Genomic DNA, 22,937 nt, shown 5'->3' with positions numbered 1-22,937 from the left:
CGTCTATGGGGTCGTGCAGAGTAGGACACGACTGAAGTGACTTAGCAGCAGCAGCTAGAGGGTCTTGGGATGTCTGCCTTTGTAGAGTACTCATTTTTCTCCATACTTTCTGTGATGCTAGGCTTTCTGTGAAGCAAACCCGAACCTTGCAACTAGATGAAGAAGTCCTGTGTGTCAGTTACTCTCCCAATCAAAAGCTGTTGGCCGTGTCTTTGCTGGACTGCACTGTGAAAGTTTTCTATGTTGACACTTTAAAGGTACGATGCCTATGGGTGTTTTCTTTCTGACTGAACTTGGGTTGAGACTATAGATGTGGCCTTGACTGTTTCCAGTAGTAGTAGCTTTTTGAAAGCTTGTTTGTGAATCCAAACATTGCAAGTACACTAGTAAGGATGGACTTCTGAAAGAATCCTTTGGTTCATCAAATTTGTTTAAAGCAAGTTATATTTCACATGTTTAGAAAAATCTGTGGACAGGAAATCTTGTTGTAGCCAGTAGTTTTAAAAGCATTGCTAGCTGTCCTAGGCAGTGATCCCACACTTCGCGGTACATCAGGATCATTTGGGTTGCTATTGAAAATATGGATTACTGCGCTTTACACCCAGAGTCTTGGTGGAACTGTATTAAGCCTGGACGTACTGTTGTGAACTAAGTGCTCCCAAGACTCTTCAGCTAAGAGATCCGGAGAGCATCTCTGTGCTGTGTTCTGACTGAGGGAGCAGGCCTTAGCAGCATCACGGACTTCACTATACTGCAGTGTTCTTGGCAAGAGCATGCAGGGTTTGTATGCTAAGTTGTATGGGTACAAGTGACCTTGAGTGGTTTGTTGTCTTCTTTGAAACACAAACATATAGCAGTCCAGGACAGTGTTTAGCACTGTATCTAGAGTTATAGTTTAGATCTACATATAATAAATTATGCCTGCATTTTATATACAGACATGAGTTATTTATATTCTTTTTTTTTTTTTTTAAACTATTTAGTTTTTTCTCTCACTGTATGGACACAAACTGCCTGTCATATGTATGGACATCTCTTATGTAAGTAAAATTTATTTAAATAGTTTCTCAGTAACAAGTTATCTTTTCTAAACACTTTCTTTGTTCTAGGCTTGATAGCTTCATTTTAGTGTTTTTCAGTCTGGTGTGTAACTGACTATCCTAAAAAAATTATAAAAATATTTATTATAATCATATCTTAAATATTTATCTCTTTAATCCTTTTAGAATGTTTTCACAGATACCTGAATTAATTCTCATAACTACCTACCTGGTTTGGATTCCCCAGATGGTATTTTCTTATCTAAAGTACTATAATTGGTAGAATACCCTAAATTGTGAAGGACTTTCAGAAAGGCATCCCTGCTTTGTTCTGGAGTATAATAACGCTCATAAGGAAAATGGAACTTTGCAATATTTATGATATTTTTCACTGTGTATACTTTTAGTCTTTTGACCAGAGTCATATGTTTTGCAGTGTCTAGTTACGATTAGGAGTGGCAGTATGGATGGGTGGGATGGGGAGGTGGGAGGAAGGGGACATGTGTACACCTGTGGCTGACTCATGTTGATGTATGGCAGAAACCAGCACAATTGTAAAGCAATTATCCTCCAATTAAAAACAAATCTAGTCTGTGTGAAAGGAACTGGCCCCCTTGCCTCACCTATCTGCACTCAGGGCATGAACCGCATAAATTGGTGTCAGAAAATATTTTTCTTCTTCTGTTGACAGCCATTTGAACTAGGTGCTAAAATAGAGAAACAGTGATAGGAGACATGGCATAAAAATGTCTAGGTCATAAGCATTCTAGTAGCTTCTTTCCCAGGCTCATTCTTCTCTTTTCCTCTTTTCTCCCCCCCCAAACTCTGTCATACTCTGTGACAGAAATTAGAGAATCTTTATTCTATCAATTTTAACAACGTAAACAGATAACCTGCATCAAAGCACAACACTGCCCTGTAGCAGGACCAAAAACATCTAAACCACACAGTTCTTGCTCACTTGACAAGCTTTTTAAGTAGATTTGTAGGTAAAAGCAAGGATGTGGGTGCTGTTGATAAAGAGATGAAATTAATTTTTTGGTGCTGACTTTGACATTTTTGAAAGAAATGGGATAAATGTTCTGGTTAGCTTTTCTCTATCTAATCAGGGTTTCAGATGATCTAGTAATGTTTCACTTCTCTTCCTTCTAGGATGGAGCACTGATAGCAACTGGCTCTGCAGACAGGAACGTGAAAATCTGGGGTCTGGACTTTGGGGACTGCCATAAGTCTCTGTTTGCGCATGATGACAGGTAGATGTCTTTTCAAAGACCTCCTGTTGGGTTACCTATCAATGTCGTTTCCTGGGAACATCTTTTAGTGTTCTCAGATAGTCAGAAATTTAAAATTCTATTAATAAAACTCTAGGACTAACTGTCCAAAAGCTATTTGTGTGTGTTTAAAACTTTAATAATGATGATGTTTGCTTATTTCTCTCCCTTTTCAGTGTGATGTACCTAAGGTTTGTGCCCAAGTCTCACCTCTTCTTCACTGCTGGGAAAGACCATAAGATTAAACAGTGGGATGCAGACAAATTTGAACACATACAGACTCTAGAGGTAACCTCTTGCCTGCTTTGATGTGCTCAGTACTTAACTTCTTTTAAGGCTGAGCATTGATTTCCCACCAGTGTAGCCGTCTATGAATAAGGTATTCTCACTCAGGTTTTGTCTTTACTCTCTGCAGGGGCACCACCAGGAAATATGGTGCTTGGCCGTAAGCCCCAGTGGGGACTACGTTGTATCATCATCCCATGACAAATCTCTGAGACTTTGGGAGAGAACAAGGGAGCCTCTTATTCTTGAGGAGGAAAAGGAGATGGTAAGGACTTCAGGCTTGGTAGGTGTCAGTCCCTGCCACGCTGTCTCGGCTCAAGGTTCCCATCTAGTTCTCTCACACCTCACATGCAGTGCTAGCCCACTGGCTTCCAGAAGATGTTTCCAAGACTGCCGACACCACTTGGGCAGCCAAGTGGAGATAAAGATCCCATGAGGGGGTTAGATTGTGAAATAAGCAGCTTCTCACTGTCTCACTTCACATGGTGATCATGTTTTATCTTTGAAATTAACTTATATCCATCTCTTGACAGCAAAGGGAAGCAGAATATGAAGAGAGTGTGGCCAAAGAAGACCAACCAGCAGTAAGTAGATCTTTCGGGATCCTCATTCTGTGCCCTGTCATTATCTTACTGGCATTTACTGTAATTTCAAGAATTTCTAATGGAATTAGGACTGGGGCTAGATGCCAAAGTCATCTGCAGCTGATATGGGAAAGAATCTGTGTAGTCCTTCTTAATTCAGCCGTATATCCTGATTTTATGGGACAAATGGCTTGGTATTAAATGATTGTCATTCTGGCTCCCCCCGCCCCAAAGGAGGCTCTAGGGAACTGTTTTACTGTAAATCAAAAATCAGAAAAGAATTGCAAAATTAAGCAATCTCTTTAATCATGTGTTGTAGAGCAGAGTATTCTTATGATAATGCATGTAACACATTTAACATAGTGTCTGGCACTTACTCCTGGAGGAGAGAATGGCAGCGCACTCCAGTATTCTTTTCTGGAGAATTCCATGGATAGAGGAGCCTGGTGGGCCACAGGTGAAGAGGCTGCAGTCAGGCATGACTGAGTGACTCACGCTTTCACTTTCTTTCACTGGCGCTTACTAATTGCTCATTTAATGGTAGCTGATAACACAGTGTAACAACAATCATAACATAGTATGTCTATTCTGTTCTGGACATAAAATTAATTTGTTGCTTCTTTAATACCTGTCAGTGTTATGTTTAAAGGATCTCTCTGTTTCTGGCAGGTTCCAGGAGAGACTCAAGGTGACAATTACTTCACTGGAAAGAAAACTATTGAAACGGTCAAAGCAGTAAGTTGATACAGAATGTTGTATCTCATTTTAATTTTTTATTTTCAAAAAGTATTTTATTAAAATTTAAAGAAAAACAAAGGAAATAATTACAAGAAATAAAAACAGCATGAAATTGCCCTGTTCCCATATTTGACCCTAAAACCACCAAATAAGCTTTAAGAACCCCTAATCTGATTTCTTTACTTTATGGCAGTAGTTCTCAGAGTAGAGCCCCCATACCTACTGAATCTGAACCACAGGGGTGGGGTTAGCAATAAGTGTGGCTTTTTTGTTTGCTTTTTTTTAAATTATAGGCTTTTTTAAAATTGTATAGTTGACTTACAGTGTTGTGTTAATTTCTACTGTATAGCAAAGTGATTCAGTTATGTACATTCAGTTCATATATATATATATCTATACACACACATTCTTTTTCATATTCTGTTCCATTATGGTTTATCATAGGATACTGAATATAGTTTTCTGTGCTATAGAGTAGGACCTTGTTGTTTATCCATCCCATATGCTGTAGCTTACATCTGCCAACCCCCGTTTGCCACTCCATCTCCCCCAAAGCAACTATGAATCTGTTCTGCATGTCCATGAGTCTGTTTCATAGATAGGTTCGTTTGTCATATTTTAGATTCCACATATATAAGTAATATTATATGGTGTTTATCTTTCTCTTTCTGACTTACTAGTATGATAATTCCTAATTGCATCCATGTTGCTGCAAATGGCATTATTTCCTTCTTTTTTATGACTGAGTAGTATTCCCTTGTATATATGTACCATGTCATCTTTATCCATTCATCTGTCAATGTACATTTAGGTTGTTACCATGTCTTGGCTTTTGTGAGTAGTCCTGCTATGAACATAGGTTGTGTATGTCTTTTTAGAGTTTTGTTTGATTGTATGCCCAGGAGTGGGATTGCTGGATCATATGGTAGTTTGATTTTTAGTATTCTGAGGAACCTCCATACTGTTTTCTGTAGTGGCTGTACCAATTTACATTTCCACCAATTGTGTAGGAGGTTTCTGTTTTTTCCACATCCTCTCTGGTAATTGTTATCTATAGAGTTTTTTTTTTTTTTTAATCTGTAGAGTTTTTAATGATGACCATTCTGACCAGTGTGAGGTGGTACCTCATTGTAGTTTTGATTTGCATTTCATTGATAATTAGCAGTGTTTAGCATCTTTTCTTGTGCCTATTGACCATCCATATTTCTTTGGAGAAATGTCTCTTTAGAGCTTCTGTCCATTTTTAGATTGGGTTGTTTGTTGTTGAGTTGTAGGAGCTGTTAATGTATTTTAGAAATTAAGCCTTTGTTGGTCACGTTATTTGCAGATGTTTTCTCCCATTCTGTAGGTTGTCTTTTTGTTTTTTATGGTTTCTTTTGCTATGCAAAAGTTTTTCCCATTTGTTTTTTTATTTCTATTGCCTTGGGAGACTGACCTAAGAAAACATTGGTACAATTTATGTCAGAGAATGTTTTGCCTATAATCTTTTCCAGGTGTTCCATGGTGTCATGTCCTATGTCTTAAGTGTTTAAGACATCTTGAGTTTATTTTTGTGTATGGTGAGAGGGTGTGTTCTAACTTTGATTTACATGCAATTGTCCAACTTCCCAATACTTGCTGAAGACTTTTTCTCATATGTTCTTGCCTCTTTTGTTGAAGATTAATTGACTGTGTATGTGTGGGTTTATTTCTGAGTCTCTATTCTGTTCCATTGATCCATATGGAACAGTTTTTGTGCCAGTACCACACTGTTTTGATTACTGTAGCTTTATGCAAAAAGTATTGTCTGAAGTCTGCCTCCTGCTCTGTTCTTTTTCTTCAGGATTGCTTTAGCAATTCTGGATCTTTATGGTTTCATATAAATTTTAGGATTCTTTGTTCTGTGAAAAACAAACTTGTTAGGGATCACTTCAAATCTGTAGATTGCCTTAGGTAGTGTGGCCATTTTAACAATATGAATTCTTCCAATCTAGGAGCATGGGATATCTTCCCATTTCTTTGAATCCTCTTCAGTTTTCTTTATTAACAGTTTATGGTTCTCAGTGTGCAAGTCTTTAATTTCCTTGGTTGGGTCTACTGCTAAGTACTTTATTTTTGGATTGCAAATTTGAAAGGTGTTCTGGTTGTTTTGGATGTGATGTCCTGAAAATATCAATTAAATCTTACTATTCTATTGTATAGTTTAGAATCTCTTGCTTTATTGATCTTTTTAAAAGATCTGTCCATTGATGTGAGTGGGGTGTTAAAGTCTCCTACTACTACTATATTTTTGTCAGTTTATCCCTTTAAGTCTGTTAGTGCCTGTTTTATGTATTTGGGTGCACCTGTACAAAGGGCTGTCTGGTCAAGGCTATGGTTTTTCCAGTGGTCATGTATGGATGTGAGAGTCAGACTGTGAAGAAAGCTAAGTGCCGAAAAACTGATGCTTTTGAACTGTGGTGTTGGAGAAGACTCTTGAGAGTCCCCTGGACTGCAAGGAGATCCAACCAGTTAATCCTAAAGGAGATCAGTCCTGGGTGTTCATTGGAAGGACTGATGCTGAAGTTGAAACTCCAATATTTTGGCCACCTCATGCGAAGAGTTGACTCACTGGAAAAGATCCTGATGCTGGGAGGGATTGGGGGCAGGAGCAGAAGGGGACGACAGAGGATGAGATGGCTGGATGGCATCACCGACTTGATGGGCATGAGTTTGAGTAAACCCCAGGAGTTGGTGATGGACAGGGAGGCCTGGCATGCTGCGATTTATGGGGTTGCAAAGAGTCGGACACGACTGAGCAACTGAACTGAACTCATACATTGGCTGCATATATGCTGATGAGGATAAAATCCTTGTGTTGACCCTTTTTTTTGTTGTTGACCCTTTTATTATTATATAGTGTCCTTTTTCTTTATGGCCTTTGTTTTATTATTTATTTTTCATTTATTTTTATTAGTTGGAGGCTAATTACAATATTGTAATGGTTTTTTGCCATACATTGACATGAATCAGCCATGGATTTACATGCATTCCCCATCCCGATCCCCCCTCCCGACCCCCTCCCCATCTGATCCCTCTGGGTCTTCCCAGTGTACCAGCCCTGAGCACTTGTCTCATGCATCCAACCTGGGCTGGTGAGCCTTTGTTTTAAAGTCTATTTTGTCTGATAGAAGTATCGCAACCCACACTTTTCCTCTCATTTGTGTTTGCACGGGCTGTCTTTTTTACATGCCCTCACTTTCAATCTATATGTGTCCTTTGCCCTAAAGTAGGTCTCTTACAGGCAGCATATTGTAGTTTTTTTTTTTTAATCCAGTCTTCCATTCTGTCTTTTGATGGGAGCATTTAGTCCAACGTTTGACAATTAAGGTATTTATTGATACATATTTATGGTCATTTTAACCATGTTTTCATATTGATTTTACATTTTTTCTTTGTCTCTTTTTCTTTGTGTTGTTCTTTTGTGGTTTGTTTCCCTTTTGATTATGTTCTTTTTGGTTTTTGTGAATCTAGTGTATGCTTTGAAGTTGCCCTGTGTTTCAAGTATGTGGACCCCATCCTATATCTACTTGCTTCAGTTGGTAGTCATTTAGGTCAAACCCATTCCAGGAAGTGAAAAAAAAAAAAAAAAAACAAAAAACCCCTGCATTTTCTTACTCTTGTCCCACAGTTTATGATTTTGATGTCCTCTTTCACATCTTCATTCTTTTGCTTTTCATTGTAGTTATACCATCACTTTCACAAAAACATTTTCTTTTTTTTTCTTTAATCTGTATGTTAGCTTATTGAAGTGACTTACTTTCCAGTTGTGATTTTTCTCTTTGCTATCTGTTCTTACTAGTTTTCTATTTAGAGAAAACCTTTAATATTTGCTTTAGGATGGATTTAGTATTGCTGAATTCTTTTAGTTTTTGCTTATCTGAGAAATTCTTTATATCTCCTTCTATTCTAAATATAATCTTGCTGAGTAGAGTATCCTAGGATGCAGATTTTTCCCTTGTAGGACTTTCAATATATCTTGCCACTCCCTTCTGGCCTGCAGTGCTTCTGTAGAGTAATCAGCTGATTGCCTTATGGGAGTTCCCTTGTGATGAACTTTTTTTTTTCTTGCTGCATTGAGAATCCTCTTTATTTTGCCATTTTTATTATAGTACGTCTTGGTTTAGGTCTGTTTGAGTTTACTTTTATTTGGGCCCTTCTGTGCTTCCTGTACATGCATATTTGTTTCTCTAGGTTTGGGAGGTTTTCAGCCATAATTTCTTCAAATACATAATCCCCTTTTCTCTTTCTTCCCCTTCTGGAGCTGTATTATGTATAGATTGGCACACTTTATTATTATCCCATAGGTCTCTTATATTGCTTTCATTTCTTTTATTTGGCTGTCTGTTGTCTTGGTTGGGTGATTTCCATCTTCTTTTTTCCAGGTCACTTATCCTGTATTGTTTATTCTGCTCTTATTATGTTCAGTTTTGTCTCAAAAAATGAGTTTTCTTATTTTTCTTGGTTCCTCTTTATAATTGGTAGTTCCTTTAAGTTGGTGTCTGTTAGACTGAAGAGGTCTGTTACTGTGGTCTTGCAGGGCTATTTATATGTGGGACCATCCCTGTGTGGCTTGTGTGGGTTTAATATTTTTGGTGTAAGGACTGTTTTTAGTGCGGATGCCTGTTGCCTCTTTCCTCAGTGTGTGCTGGCCATTATCCCCCTGATGGGGGTGTGCAGATAGAGCAGCTGGTGTACTGAGTTCTCCGCGGCAGTGGCGGCTCATGGGCCGCCTGGAGCACACAATGGGAGCAGAGGGGGCTGGTGGCCACGCCTGAAGCCTGGGGCCTTGTGGCGGCTCACTGCCACTCCTGGAGATCATGGAGGCAGTGTCCTACAGCCTGAGCGGTCCCTCAGAGAAAAAGGCTGTAGGGTGGATACCGTACCTCCTGTCGCACACTGCCACACAACAGCACCTAGCCTCTAAGGTGGCCCAGGCTTCCTCTGCATGTACCTTCAGGTGTGGTTGCACTAGACTCCAGACCCTTCAGACTGTGTTTGCACAGCCCACCCTAGTCTTCTTCCTGGGTGTGATCTGAAGCCCAAGCTTCACACCTAACCCTCACATGCACCAGTGGACACACGTCTCAGGCTGGGGGTGTAGAGGGGTGGTGCTGACCCTCTGTGCAGACCTCTCTCTATTCGAGCTGCTGCAGACCAGTTGCTGTATTCTCCTCTGAGGCTCTGAAGCTCTCATCTGTCCTGGCTGACGTCCTACTAGTGAGGGGAGTTCCCAGGGTGCAGGAACCTTTCCTATTTCACAGCTCGCTCCCTGGGGTACAGGTCCCAACCCAGTTCCTTTCTCACTTTCTTTTGTCTTCTGTTCTACCCGGTTATGCTTATGTGGAGATTTTCTTGTTCTTTCAGAGGTCTGAGGTCTCCCACCAGCGTTCAGTAGATATTCCGTGAGAACAGTCCAACATGTAGATGTATTTTTGATGTACTTGTGGGAGGAGGTGAGCTTCATGTTCCTCTACTCCGCCATCTTGATCACTGCCCCATATCTCATTTTTAAAAAGGTCCCAACCAAATAGCCCTTTTGTGGCAAAAAGATTGATGAAATGTATAGATGGAGATCATAGTCTCTGTTTTCCTCCCTTGAAACCAAGGACATGAGCAGTGCTGAGTCTGTTTAATCAGTGTGTGGTTTCTAAGGAAGGAAGGTTTGATCTCAGGTGCACCTGTCAGGTGTCCCTGGGAGCTGCCCTGCTCAAGGTGTCCACTTACAGTCTCACCTGAATTCACAACACTTAGTCTCCTTGTAAATGAAAAAACAAAAGCCAAAGACATCTGTGAATGCAGTTTGGGATGCTCTTGGCACTTCTTTATTAAACTGATCAAGCAGTTTAATTTGATAGCTTTTCGTCAGGCCTTCCGCTTGCAGTGTTGTGGGATGATGAGTGTATTGTGATCACTTCCATTCTTTGTCATCGTCTGTGTAGGCTGAGAGGATCATGGAGGCTGTTGAGCTGTACCGAGAAGAAACTGCAAAAATGAGAGAGCACAAAGCCATCTGTAAAGCTGCAGGGAAAGAGGTGAGACCGTTCACTAAGTTACATCCTGAGCAGCATTTATTTATAGAGATAATTGCTGAGGAAGAAACATCATTTGTATGGATGTGATAGAAACTCTTCTAATTCAAACATTAGAAAGAAAGAATTGAGAAGCTCTATCTCAATAAAAAGCCAAAGATAGTTGATTTGAAATCGAGGTGATTACTGTATTGAGTTGGAAACTCAAGTTCCTGCTTTAGTTTGGGAGGCTGGTGAACCATTTTGGATTTCTAAATGAAATGTATTACCCAGACTCATTCATAAGCCCTATTGAAACTAAAAATATATTCTTAAATAATAATTCTTTGGCGTCAGTTTTTAGGGTCTCCTTCAGAACTATAAAATACTATTATGACCCTGCCTGAGATAAGCACTATCAAAGGCTATTTTTTAATGACTTGATTTAATCATTTCTTCATAGGTTCCTCCTCCCATCAACCCCATCCTGATGGCTTATGGCAATATCTCTGTAAGTAGAATGTTAATGGTTTCTCCCTTAAGGTTTAACCACCATTCTAAGGTTAAATTAAGGCAGGCACAAGAGAGGACCTGAAGAGGCATTAGATTTGAGAATTGACATATTGGGAAATACTTTGTTGTTAAAAATCTCTGTTGAATGTTGGAATCTTTTAGGATATTTTGTATTTCAAAAGGACCATTTTGTTTGTTTTTGTATTCTTTTAGTGCTTATTTATGTTTAGTATCCAAAGTGCTATCTGAAGATTCTGTTCATTGAAGCTGAAGTTTTTGGACAGAAAGTTGTTACAAATCAGTCAGATAGAAGAGGAGAGAGGGAGAATAGAGGGACAGTGTATACTTTTAGTAATCTTTAATTACTCAATACTTTGCTTTCGCGGTTCATCCTTCACAATAGTAATACAGGTCAGTGTCTTCATTTTATAGACAGGAAACTGTCCTGACTTACAGACTGAAGGTAACATAGTTGGCAAGTGGCAGAGTGTGATTGTGAACCCAGATCTGACTCAGTCTAAGCCCATGCACGTATTGCCATTTTTAGAACATGGTTTGTCCTGAGAGAGATCCCTGGTTTTTAGGAGATAGAGATTAGAGAGCTTCAGTTAAGAAATAGAAGTATCACTAATGCTGTCACACTTCCATTCTAGCCTTCAGCTTATGTGTTGGAGATTTTTAAAGGAATCAAATCCAGGTGAGTGTCAGTGCACGGATTATTGTAAGTTGGCAGCTAACACCATTTTCTGAACATGGGATAAGAACATTATAATTGATGATTAATTGATGGTTATTCCTTAGAGGGTTAACTATGTCAAACTTGGATGGAAAATAATTCATTATAATGTTCTTTTTGAATTAGAACTACAAAGCTCCTCCTAAAATATGAAGGGAGATACTTTTAAGGACAAATGAAGGGCAGTGTTACTTTACATCATAGGTAATGAGATTATTTGCAATTCAGTCAGAGGTACCAACTATTAACATTTTTTATTGTATATTTCCTTTGAATTGTTTTCTGTGTATGTACAGAGTTGAAATCATATGTATACATTTTTATATCCTGTCCTTTTTCACAGGATAGTTCTAAGCATTTGCTCACATTAGTAATTTTCTTCAGAAACACATCATTGAATTAATTCAAAATATTCCATTGTACATATAGTTACTATTAGGTGTTGCATAAGGGTTTTGCTATTATTAATACTGCTTCAGTGAACACCTTTACATATAAATCTTTGCCATCCTCATTGATTATTTTCTTAACGGTCCTAGCAGTCTGTTAACTAATTAATGGACATGAACTTTTCAAATGTTTATGTTGCTTACTTTCCAGAGTGCCTGTAATGACTTTCACCAGGCTTTTAAAAATTCTTTGCTGGTTTGAGAGGCAAAAAGTGGTATCATTTTCATTTTTAATTAACAAAGTTAAAATTTTATTATATTTATTGGGCATTTGTATTTTTTCCTGTGAATTTTTACTTTCCCATTCTTGTGCTTTATAGATGTTTTTCTTACTGGTTAAGAATTTTTTTTATATCTTTTGTCATTTTTGGAATAATGTTTCTTTGTGATTTATCTTTTGGTTTTATTTGAGTTTGACCTACTTAGTTATCATTTTTATAACAGATCACAGTATCTGAATATGTCCCATATAAGAATTAAATGAACCCAAGATAATGAAACTTTGCTAGAGAAATGTAAAGTAGAATTTAGATTAATGGAGGTAGGGTGCATTCATAGATGGGAAGACTCTTGTGTTTAAAGATTTAGTTTTTCTTAAGCTAATTTATTAGGTTTGTGATCCCAATTGAAAGTCTCTTGAGAATTCTAAGAGGAATTGATGGAATGATAATAGAACTAGCTCAAGAAAAGTAAACAAACCAACCCAGAACAAGAAAGAGATTAAAGAACTATAAAAACAACAAAATTGAAACAGTACAGGATTGTCAGAATCAGTCATCAAAACAGACTCTAAAGCCCTGAAGCAGGCTCTGTCGTACAGAAGGACTCAATGAAGATAGGATACTCAATAAAAAGCTTTGAAGAAATGAGTTATCTGAAAGAAAAAAAGATTCTCCTACACTGCCATGGACCAAAATGCATCAACTAGGTTAAAATACTAAATATAAGAAAAATAAAACACTGAAAAGAGCGAGCCATCCATAGTATAGATGATAACTCTGGATGGGTAAGATCTATTAAAGTATGTAAAAGGAGAAGAAAAAAATTGGAGGGGAAAAGATTTTTAAATTGACCATGTAAAGAAAGGTGACGTTTTTAATGTCTGTCTTTCCCTCTCCAGTGAGCTGGAAGAATCTCTCCTCGTGCTGCCTTTCTCTTACGTCCCAGACATTCTCAGGCTCTTCAATGAATTCATCCAGCAGGGCTCCGACATTGAACTCCTGTGTAGGTGCCTCTTCTTTCTCCTCAGGTAACGATGCCCTTTCCCAGAAGAACATCGTATGTCTCATGAGCATAACTCCTCCAGTGGTGCCTCACCTGAAGCTTTCTCCATACTTTGTGATTAAGAAATGTGACACTTCAGTTTCAGAGACTGTTAGGAATTTCAGTGCTCCCAGCACAGATGATTTCTTATCCTTTGGTGTCGGTCTTGCTCATAAAGGTGCCGATAGTGATGACCCACCTCCTGAAGTAACGGGAGGTACTACGCTGCTCAGGATGCTCGGGCAGGCGGAGGTCTCCGAGTTCCAGTCCAAGGCAGTGGCCCTGGTTCTGGGTAGGGTGCTGAAAGCCCATCCCTGAATGACCAGTCTCCTTCAGTGGTGTTTCTTTTTAAACTAAATGGTTTGGTTTTGTTTCCATAAGAGAATTTTAAGGAGTAGTCAGCTTATTTCCCAGGCCTCTACAAATGCAAATGGAAGAGCAGTGGCATATTTGGAGGGAACCAAGAAACATAACTGCTTCCCCAGTAGCCTGGACAGTAAACGTTATGCCTGCAATGCAGGAGACCTGGCTTCAATCCCTGGGTTGTGAAGATGCCCTGGAGAAGGGAATGGCTACACATTCCAGTGTTCTTGCCTGGGAAACCCCACAGACAGAGGGGCCTGGCAGGCTGCAGTCCATGGAATCGAAAAGAGTCAGACACAACTGAGCAACTAAGCATTCAAGAAACATAAAGAAAATGTTCATTACATTATATTCTTAAATAGGAAGAATTCATATCAAACATGTAACAGAGGAAAAACGTATTTACAAAGGCTTAGTATATTCTTGGTAAAGGAAATGGCAGCCCACTCCAGTGTTCTTGCCTGGAGAACCCCATGGACAGGGGAGCCTGGTGGGCTGCAGTCCCTGGGGTCATGGGAAGTCAGACATGACTGGGTGAATAGCGCACACACGGTACATTCTTATCTCCCACTCTGCCCCCCAGTCTCAAGCTGTTGTGTAAGAGAACAGGAAAACTGGCAGATCTGAACATTCCTTAAAATGCTGCTAGGAAAACAGCAGGAACTGCTCAGCCAGTACCAAGTAGTTAAAGAAAATGGTGTACTTGGTAAATCGGCATTTTTTCCTGAGCCTTAACCCTTCATTCCTTTTTCTTTCTTTCAGAATAGTAGCAAGTGGAGATATACACGTTAACAGTGTTTTTCTTATTGCTGTGGCGTATGTTGAATCAGGGTTACTGGTTCTAAGAGAAACACTGAATATTTCTAGCACGTTGGGATTGTAGATGGGTGCTACCTCGCAGGTAGATATGGCAGGTCACAGCTTGGATGAGGGTGAGCATGGAAGTTAAAAACCATGAAGTCATCCCGGGCATGTTGGTACTTTTGGTCAGAACTGGATCATCTCTCTCTTTTTTTTTTTTTTTGCTGAAATATAAATCTTTGAGTTAGTGTTTCTTAGAAGGCTCATTTTCCCTCTGAAATCCCTGTAGAATACTGTTGTTAAAAATCTGTGGCCACTTGACAGATTGCTGGGAAAAGTCAGCTTTTTAGATGTTAGGACACTAGGTTTTAAAATTATTAGATAGAGCTAAATAGTAGGGAAGAAACTTCTTAAGCTTTTTTTTTTGCTAGAAGCATTTCTATATTCCCATGATGGGTGAAATGATTTTTTTTTTTGCTTTGACATTTGTTTCTTTGCTGGTTCTAGGAGGTATAGCCAAACCCAATATTCTTTGTGACAGTGCTTGGTGTTATTTTTCTATTAGGATTCACTTTGGCCAGATCACTAGCAACCAAATGCTTGTGCCAGTGATTGAAAAATTAAAGGAAACAACCATTTCAAAAGTCAGCCAAGTCCGGGTAAGTATCTTTGTAGCCACAGAAGAAGAAGGGGAGGTTCTAGTGTATGTGTGACTTACAAGTAGCATGGTGTGCTGTGCCGTCTTTGGTGATACTGACCTGACATACATACATATTTAAGATGAGTTTTCTGTTGGCGCTGGTAGACATGAGGAAAAAAACAAGAAAAGAGTGTAGGGAGGCATGGGTAACAACACATGAAGCTTTGGCTCCTCTGCCTCATATGCTGTGACACTGAACTGAAGTGAGCAGAAGTCCGTGTAATCTCTCTTCTATTCTTCCTCAGGATGTTATTGGCTTCAACATGGCAGGTCTCGATTATCTCAAGAGGGAATGTGAAGCAAAAAGTGAGGTTATGTTTTTTGCTGATGCCACCAGCCACTTGGAAGAGAAGAAGAGAAAGAGGAAAAAGAGGGAGAAGCTGATTTTAACAGTGACTTAGAACTGAAGTGTGCCTTTTCCAACTTCTGCTTGAGAAGGACTTCCAAACTATGCGGCCGTAGTGTTGGTGTAATCTTTAAGAGATGATCATGTTGCAGAGGATCACACAGTGTTTCCTGGCTCTGCCTGAAGGAGTTTCAGCATAGGAGTGTCTTGGATTGAAACAGACTAGTTTTCAATCTGTGCTCTGAATGGGGAGCCCTCTAAGAGGTGTGCCCTTTATAGTCTAGCAGGAAGCAGGGAACTTTTTAAATTAGGTATTTTTTCACTAAAGTTGAAACTTTAACATTTCAAAATGTTTCCTTATTTATGTCAGAAGATTTGATGAGTAATTTGTTACCTCTCCAGATTAGGTTTTCTAGCCCACTGAGACAGTCAGGTATGTAATTGATCACCTTCCGCCCATAAATGTAGTCTTGAACTTTCAGAGCTGAAAGGGACTGCAAAAGTCACCTGGAACAGCCTCCTTAAACTTAACTTCTTGCAGGTTGTTTTATCTGTATATAAGACAGTCCTAATTGCTGTTTCTACTTCTCTAAGTACTTGTTTCTAATTAAAGAGCAGTCAAGCTGAGATCCCTGGCTGTGCTTTTTGGGTGACTAATATGCTGTATATATATATCCTCGTGGTGGGGAGGTGGCAGTGTTTTAGGAAATTGACACGTACCTTTGGGGCTGGGCTTTTCTTTGTGGGAAGTTTTAAAATCACTAACAGGATCTCCTTATTACAAATCAGTGCAGATTTTCCCTATCTTTTTGAGTCTGTTTAAGTAGTTTGTATGTTTCCATGAATTTGTGCACTTCATCTAAATTACTATGTTGTAGTACTACCATTTTCTTGCCAATCTCAGACGCAGTTCTTATTTCTCCTAACCCACACATCTATTATTGTTCCTAAGCGTAACACAGTCACTGAACTGAAGTAAGAATTGAATTCAATTCTACTTCAAAATACAATACTACTACTTCAAAAATAGTATTTTTTTTTTTAACAATGAGAGTAAAAAGAATTTAGGCATAGTGTTCCTGAGACTTCATTATGAAAAGGCAGGAGGAGAGACAGTATGATGGATTCTAGGTACATTCCAGTCTGAAGAATCAACCTTTTAGGCAGTTATTCCTACCACCAGAAAGAGGAATTACTGAAAGTGTTTCTCAGTGACATGTATCATAAATCACATTCATCCCAAATAAACCTAGCTGAGCACCTAGGGCAGTGACCAAGGAGACAGTGGTGTCTGTCACAGGCTGTAGGGTGCTTCACCCATGTGTGCAGCCTTAACAGGCCAGACGAGGCAGGGGCTTAGGAGGAAGCACCTGGTTTACAAACAGGCTTCCCAGTGGCTCAGTGAATCTGCCTGCCAATGCAGGAGACACAGGTTCCATCCCTGGGTTGGGAAGATCCCCTGGAGGAGGAAATGGCTACCCATTGTAGTATTCTGGCCTGGAAAATTCCATGGACAGGAGTCTGGCAGGCTACCGTCCATGGGGTCACAAAGAGTTGCACACAACTGAGAATGCACACACAGCAAACAATATCTCCAACATATCCCTTTCCTCATAAAAGCCTGAGTTTTGAGATACGACTAAGGCTCTTAAGGATAACATCACCGGGTATTCTAAGTCCTGTCACTTTATTTCTGAGGATATGGGATGGAAGCAGCTCCGATGTACACAGCAGTCACTGGCCCATCCCTTGTTAGGCTGAGTGCTAGCTGCCCTTGGATAATTCCTACCCTTGAAGCACAGGCTGGACCTGTTGAGCTGCTTCTAAAGAATAGAATACAATAAATTTAATAGGATGTCTCTTCTAAGGTTAACACCCTGAATTAACACCCTGAATTCTGCTGTCCTCACACTCTCTCAGATCTTGATCGCTCTAGTAAACACAAGCTGCCTATTGTGAGATGCCCTGAGAGCAATCTCCCAACACCAGCCAGTGAGGGACTGAGGTCCTCCGTCTAACCACCTGCAAGGAAATGCATCCTGCCAGTGACTTCTTGAGTGAGCTGAAAGCAGATTCACCCCTAGTTGAGCCATAGTAACAACAGCTCTATGCCTGGATTCCTTACCCACACAAGCTAGGAGATCAGGAGTGTCTGTTGCTTTAAGTTACTGAGTCATGGAGAAATTTATAGCTCAGTATCTTAATAAGCATTCATGATGTCTGTTAATAACAGACAGCTGGAGTACTTAGCACTGGCTCAGAGTAGAAACACACAGAATATGTTACTTTTTCTGTTTGAGACATACACAATATAAAACTATAATGATTCCAATATATACATAGGTAGAAAAGATTGGAAAGAAATAGATGAAAATGTTTTCTGTCAGATATCACAGAATCTTTACAATAGATATTTAAAAGATACTCACTGTACTTACATTAATATCATTAACTGACAATATGAACAAAGAGGCATAAAGACATACCATTTAAGACCTTTCTATTAGGTACACTCATGTCATTACTTTTGATAGATTGGTTCCAACAGGCATTATGAATATTGGAAAGCTGTGCTGTAGTTTTCAGAATGATCCAGCTAGAGTTTCAAACTTCATCACTTTTTAATTTAGGGTAACTTCTGAAAGTCATGGGCTAGAACCAAGATAAACCACACCTTAATCAGTGGTTTTAAAGAATGTTCCTAGACCTTTAGGGTCTTAAGACCCTTTTGAGAATAATCTGCATGGTCAAAAATATTTAAAAATGGTAAGTATAATAGTATCCTCCAGAAATTCATCTCTACCTGAAACCTATAAATGTGACCTTATTTGGAATTAGGGAGAAGGAAATGGCAGCCCACTCCAGTACTGCCTGGAGAATCTCCATGGATAGAGGAGCCTGCTACAGTCCATGGGGTCACAAAGAGCTGAACATGACTGACTATTTGGAATTAAGTTATTTATAAAACATTCTCTAACAAATAACCATGTGCAAAAATGCACAAAAAATGTATCAGTCCGTAGGGTCACAAAGAGTCACACACAACTGAAGTGACTTATCACGCATACACAGGAAACAACAGATTTTGGTACCAGGAAGTGAGGTGCTGCCTTAACAAATACCTAAAAATGTGGAAGTGGCTTTGGAATCAAGTAATGGGTGAAAGCTAAAAGAATTTTGAACTGCATGATAGAAAAGTTCTATTAATAGATTACCTTGAAAAGACTGCTGGTAGAAATAATGGGTATTAAAAGCAATTTTGATAAATGTTCAGAAGGAATGGATGGGGACAGTAAAGAACACTTTAAGCATCCTAGAGACTTTCTGTATTGTGAACAGACTGTTGGTAGAAATACGAACATGAAAGGCGTTTTTGGTAAGACCTCAGATGGAAACAAAGAACGTGTTATTGGACAGTGGAGGAAGAGTTACAATGTGGCAGAAAACTTGGCTGAACTGTCTTCTGCTTTTGGATAAAAAGTAGAACTTAAAACAATGAAATTGGATTTTTAGTTGAAGTTTCCAAGCAAAATATGGAAGACGTGTCCTGGTTTCTTACTGCTTATAGTAAAATGCAAGAGGAAAGAGATAAATTGAGGAAGGAAACAGCAAAAAGGAACCTGAACATGATGATTTGGGAAATTCACAGTCTGTCCATATTGCAAGATATGCTAAGGCACCCTCTGAAGAGTTTTATCAAAGGTTTAACTGGAAAGCCTAGTGGAAAAGCTTAGGTTTGTGACCAAGATGAGTACCATCAGCCATCTCAGCAGAAGCCAGGAACAGAGGTGAGACTTCAGGAAGGACCTGTGGAGAACCCTCACACCTAATGATGTGGAGCCCCTTCACATCAATGAAAACTGAGAAAGCTCTGTCAGCAGAAACACTGCTTGCTTGGCCTGGGGGACAGAGGCAGGAAATGAAGGGAGGTTGCCAGACTTCTGGGCTTCTATAAGCAGAAAGCGGGCTGCCCAGAGGATAATACTTTATCAGGCTAATGACAGAGGGTAGGACCCAAAAGGCCTATGAGGGTCCAGAGGTTAGGGCAGGGGAAGCCTCTGGCCCAGAGCACAGATCAAGACATAGATGATTGTGTTCATACTCTGAAATAGCAAATCTGCCCAGAGCATTTCAAACACTTAGCCTGGTGATTGCTTGATTCTTTGCATCTTCTCTTTAGAATGTCTTCTTATGTTATCCCACCATAGTATTTTGCAAACTTACAACTTGTTTCCTAGTTTCACAGGTCTGCAAATGGAGAAGACACCAGGATAGGTGAAGATTTTGGGGAGTGTTGCAATGGACTGAGTGTATTTTGCATGTGAGATGGATGTGAATTTTGGGGGACCAGAGGGTAGACTATATTGAGTTTGTCCCCATAAAATGCATGTCTACCAGGGACCTACGAATGTGACCTTATTTGTAAATAGGGTCCTTACAGATTCAATCAAGTTAAGGTGAAGCCTTATCTTTTCAAGTGCAGGCGTGCTTGCTAAGTCGCTTCAGTTGTGTCTGACTCTTTGCGACCCCATGGACTGTAGCCTGCCAGGCTCCTCTGTCTGTAGGATTCTCCAGCCAAGAAGAGGGGAGTGGGTTGCCATTTCCTTCTCCAGAGGATCTTCCTGATTCAGGGATCAAACCCACGTCTCTGTCTCCTGCATTGGCAGGTGGGTTCTTTACCACTAGCACCACCTGGGAAGCCCATTCAAGGTTAGGGTGGCCCCTTCATCCAATGAGGAGCTCCTTGTGGCTCACTGGTAAAGAGTCTGCCTGCAGTGCAGGAGACTCGGGTTTGATCCCTGGGTTGGGAAGATCCCCTGGAGAAGGAAATGGCAACCCACTCCAGTATTGCCTGGAGAAGCCCATGGACTGAGGAGCCTGGCAGGCTATACAGTCCATGTGGTTGCAAAGAGACTAACACTTTATTTTTTTTTTTCCCATTTATTTTTATTAGTTGGAGGCTAATTACTTTACATCATTACAGTAGTTTTTGTCATACATTGAAATGAATTAGCCATGGATTTACATGTATTCCCTATCCCAGTCCCCCCTCCCACCTCCCTCTCCACCCGATCCCTCTGGGTCTTCCCAGTGCACCAGGCCCGAGCACTTGTCTCATGCACCCAACCTGGGCTGGTGATCTGTTCTGCCCTAGATAATATACATGTTTCAATGCTGTTCTCTTGAAACACCCCACCCTCGCCTTCTCCCAGAGTCCACAAGTCTGTTCTATACATCTGAGTCTCTTTTTCTGTTTTGCATATAGGGTTATCGTTACCATCTTTCTAAAGTCCATATATATGTGTTAGTATACTGTAATGGTCTTTATCTTTCTGGCTTACTTCGCTCTGTATAATGGGCTCCAGTTTCATCCATCTCATTAGAACTGATTCAAATGAATTCTTTTTAATGGCTGAGTAATATTCCATGGTGTATATGTACCACAGCTTCCTCATCCATTCGTCTGCTGATGGGCATCTAGGTTGCTTCCATGTCCTGGCTATTATAAACAGTACTGCGATGAACATTGGGGTGCACGTGTCTCTTTCAGATCTGGTTTCCTTGGTGTGTATGCCCAGAAGTGGGATTGCTGGGTCATATGGCAGTTCTATTTCCAGCTTTTTAAGAAATCTCCACACTGTTTTCCATAGTGGCTGTACTAGTTTGCATTCCCACCAACAGTGTAAGAGGGTTCCCTTTTCTCCACACCCTCTCCAGCATTTATTGCTTGTAGACTTTTGGATAGCAGCCATCCTGACTGGAGTGTAATGGTACCTCATTGTGGTTTTGATTTGCATTTCTCTGATAATGAGTGATGTTGAGCATCTTTTCATGTGTTTGTTAGCCATCTGTATGAGACTAACACTTTAAATCCAATGACTGTTGATCTTATGAGGAGAGAGATATAGAAACACAAAGGGAAGAATGCCGTTGGAGACAGGCGAAGATGAGAGTGGTGAGTTATAAGCTAAGGAACACCAAGGATTGCGGGGAACCAAGAGAAGTTAAGGTCATAGACCAAATGCTCCCTCAGAGGCTGCAGAAGAAACCAACCCTACTCACACCTTGATTCCGATCGTCTGGCCTCCCAAACTGCAAGAGAACAAATATCCACTGTTTTAAGTCACCTGGTCTGTGGTACTTAGTTATAGCAGCCTGGGGCAACAAATACAGATTTGTTACAGCAGTCCTAAGAAACAAATGCAAGATGTTATTGGCCTTTTTCTCTCATGACTATACAGTGGAGTCTTCCAGAGACTCTGCGGTGTGTGATATGGTGACAGATTGAAGACAGAGCAACTGTGAGAATCCAGCTATGAGCCAAACATTAAAAGATTTGCCAAAATTTAATCTTCCCCTCATTAATTTTTGGAAAAGTTATTTTTGATTAACTATTTATAGTAATGCACTGTTTTTTAAAAAATAAATTTTAAGTTTTTCGCAGTTTTAATTATAATATGGTAAATACTGATTAAAAAATGACCCACATAAACAAAAGCTTTGGGGGATCCTCAGTAATTTTTAAGAATACATAAGGAGGGCTTCCTTGGTGGCTCAGTGGTAAAGAATCCACTCTCCAGTGCAGGAGACACAGGTCTGAGCCCTGGTCCGGGAAGATCCCACATGCCACAGAACAACTAAGCCCATGCACCAGAACTTTTGAGCCTGTGCTCTAGAGCCTGGGAACTGAAACAACTGAAGCCCTCGTGTTCTAGGGCCTGTGCTCTGCAACAAGAGAAGCCACCACAATAAAAAGCCCATGCACCACAGCTAGACTGTGCATAGTCTAGCTATGCTTGCCCCTGCTTGCCACAACTAGAGAAAACCTGTAGCAAGGAAGACCCAGCACAGCCATGTATATATATGGGCTTCCCCGGTGGCTCAGTCAGTAAAGAACCCACCTGCAAGCAGGAGACCTGGGTCTGAGCCCTGGGCTGGGAAGATCCCTGGAGGAGGGCATGGCAACCCACTCCAGTATTCTTGCCTGGAGAATCCCCAGGGACAGAGGAGGCTGGCGGGCTGTAGTCCACGGGGTTGCAGAGTCAGACATGACTGAGAGACTATGCACAGCACATAAGGAGTCTTTGAGTCCAAAAACTGTAAGAACCACTGACCTAACTGTAAATTCTCAAGTACAGAAGGGCATCCTGCTGTTGGTGTTTCTTCCCTTGGAACGTCAGATCAATGTCAAAAATGGCACTTGAAAGAATAAACTTTAGAATCACACGTAAGTAAGTTAGATTTTTTACTTCTTCAAGATTCTCTGAGCCTGAGTTTCCTTATTTATAAAGTGGGGGAAGTATCTACCTTGTAGATAGTATGAGGATTAGATGGATAATGAGTATAAACAGGTAGCTGTTATCATTATTAAAAACAAGTATTTTAATTCCACCAAACTAAATGGCTCAGTGGTTGCTGGCTGAATGAAGATGAGAACAAATGTGAGGTCTAAGGCCTCAAATTTGAATGGGTGACAATCAAATTACAAATGTATTACTTACCTGACTCCTAATGTGGAGAAATTTTACGGGACATGAAGACTCCGAGTGCAGAGGAAGAAATTGTAGAAATCCTCTGGACCATGGGATTTTCTTTTCCCTGGGGAAAATCTTTTGGTCTCTTCTCATAATTGCTGCTTGTTAAAACTGGTAAAATATTCATTAAGGACTATTATTTTCATGAATAAATGAGTCGTATATGTAAACTCAGATAATATCTTAGAATCTTTAGCATCATCAGATCACTTTTAGGTATTTTCAATTTAATGCAAATTCTATATGCCAAGCTTAGAGGATGAAGGATGGATATTGATCTGGAA

The 22,937-nt window shown here is 40.0% G+C and overlaps 2 protein-coding genes across 5 annotated transcripts in view; one reads left to right on the top strand and one right to left on the bottom strand.

Annotated features, from left to right (window-relative positions):
* The window catches only part of WDR3 (WD repeat domain 3), a 38,629-nt gene extending 22,884 nt beyond the window's left edge, over positions 1 to 15,745 (top strand). For both annotated transcript variants that reach the window (XM_020906256.2, XM_020906257.2), the window contains exons 15-27: positions 122 to 257; positions 984 to 1,040; positions 2,193 to 2,293; positions 2,488 to 2,599; positions 2,727 to 2,861; positions 3,130 to 3,180; positions 3,850 to 3,915; positions 9,879 to 9,971; positions 10,411 to 10,458; positions 11,114 to 11,157; positions 12,766 to 12,894; positions 14,638 to 14,731; positions 15,018 to 15,745. In XM_020906256.2, the coding sequence (XP_020761915.2) occupies positions 122 to 257; positions 984 to 1,040; positions 2,193 to 2,293; positions 2,488 to 2,599; positions 2,727 to 2,861; positions 3,130 to 3,180; positions 3,850 to 3,915; positions 9,879 to 9,971; positions 10,411 to 10,458; positions 11,114 to 11,157; positions 12,766 to 12,894; positions 14,638 to 14,731; positions 15,018 to 15,173 (1,222 nt within the window). In that variant the 3' untranslated portion in view covers positions 15,174 to 15,745. The remainder of the gene's footprint in view (positions 1 to 121; positions 258 to 983; positions 1,041 to 2,192; positions 2,294 to 2,487; positions 2,600 to 2,726; positions 2,862 to 3,129; positions 3,181 to 3,849; positions 3,916 to 9,878; positions 9,972 to 10,410; positions 10,459 to 11,113; positions 11,158 to 12,765; positions 12,895 to 14,637; positions 14,732 to 15,017) is intronic.
* SPAG17 (sperm associated antigen 17) overlaps positions 9,734 to 22,937 on the bottom strand; it is a 250,171-nt gene continuing 236,967 nt past the window's right edge. For 2 of the 3 annotated variants that reach the window (XM_070467228.1, XM_070467230.1), the window contains exons 48-49: positions 22,621 to 22,767; positions 9,734 to 9,921 (exon numbers count right to left, since the gene is read on the bottom strand). In XM_070467228.1, coding sequence (XP_070323329.1) covers positions 22,628 to 22,767 — 140 coding nt within the window. In that variant the 3' untranslated portion in view covers positions 9,734 to 9,921; positions 22,621 to 22,627. Of the gene's footprint in view, positions 9,958 to 22,620; positions 22,768 to 22,937 lie in introns of all 3 variants that reach the window. The other variant, XM_070467229.1, reaches the window with a different exon arrangement.

This window comes from Odocoileus virginianus, chromosome 5 (genome assembly GCF_023699985.2).
Source record: "Odocoileus virginianus isolate 20LAN1187 ecotype Illinois chromosome 5, Ovbor_1.2, whole genome shotgun sequence".
In the NCBI taxonomy this organism is placed as follows: Eukaryota; Metazoa; Chordata; class Mammalia; order Artiodactyla; family Cervidae; genus Odocoileus; species Odocoileus virginianus.
The sequence above is the reverse complement of the archived record's forward strand: the minus strand, read 5'-3'. Positions and strand labels throughout refer to the sequence as shown.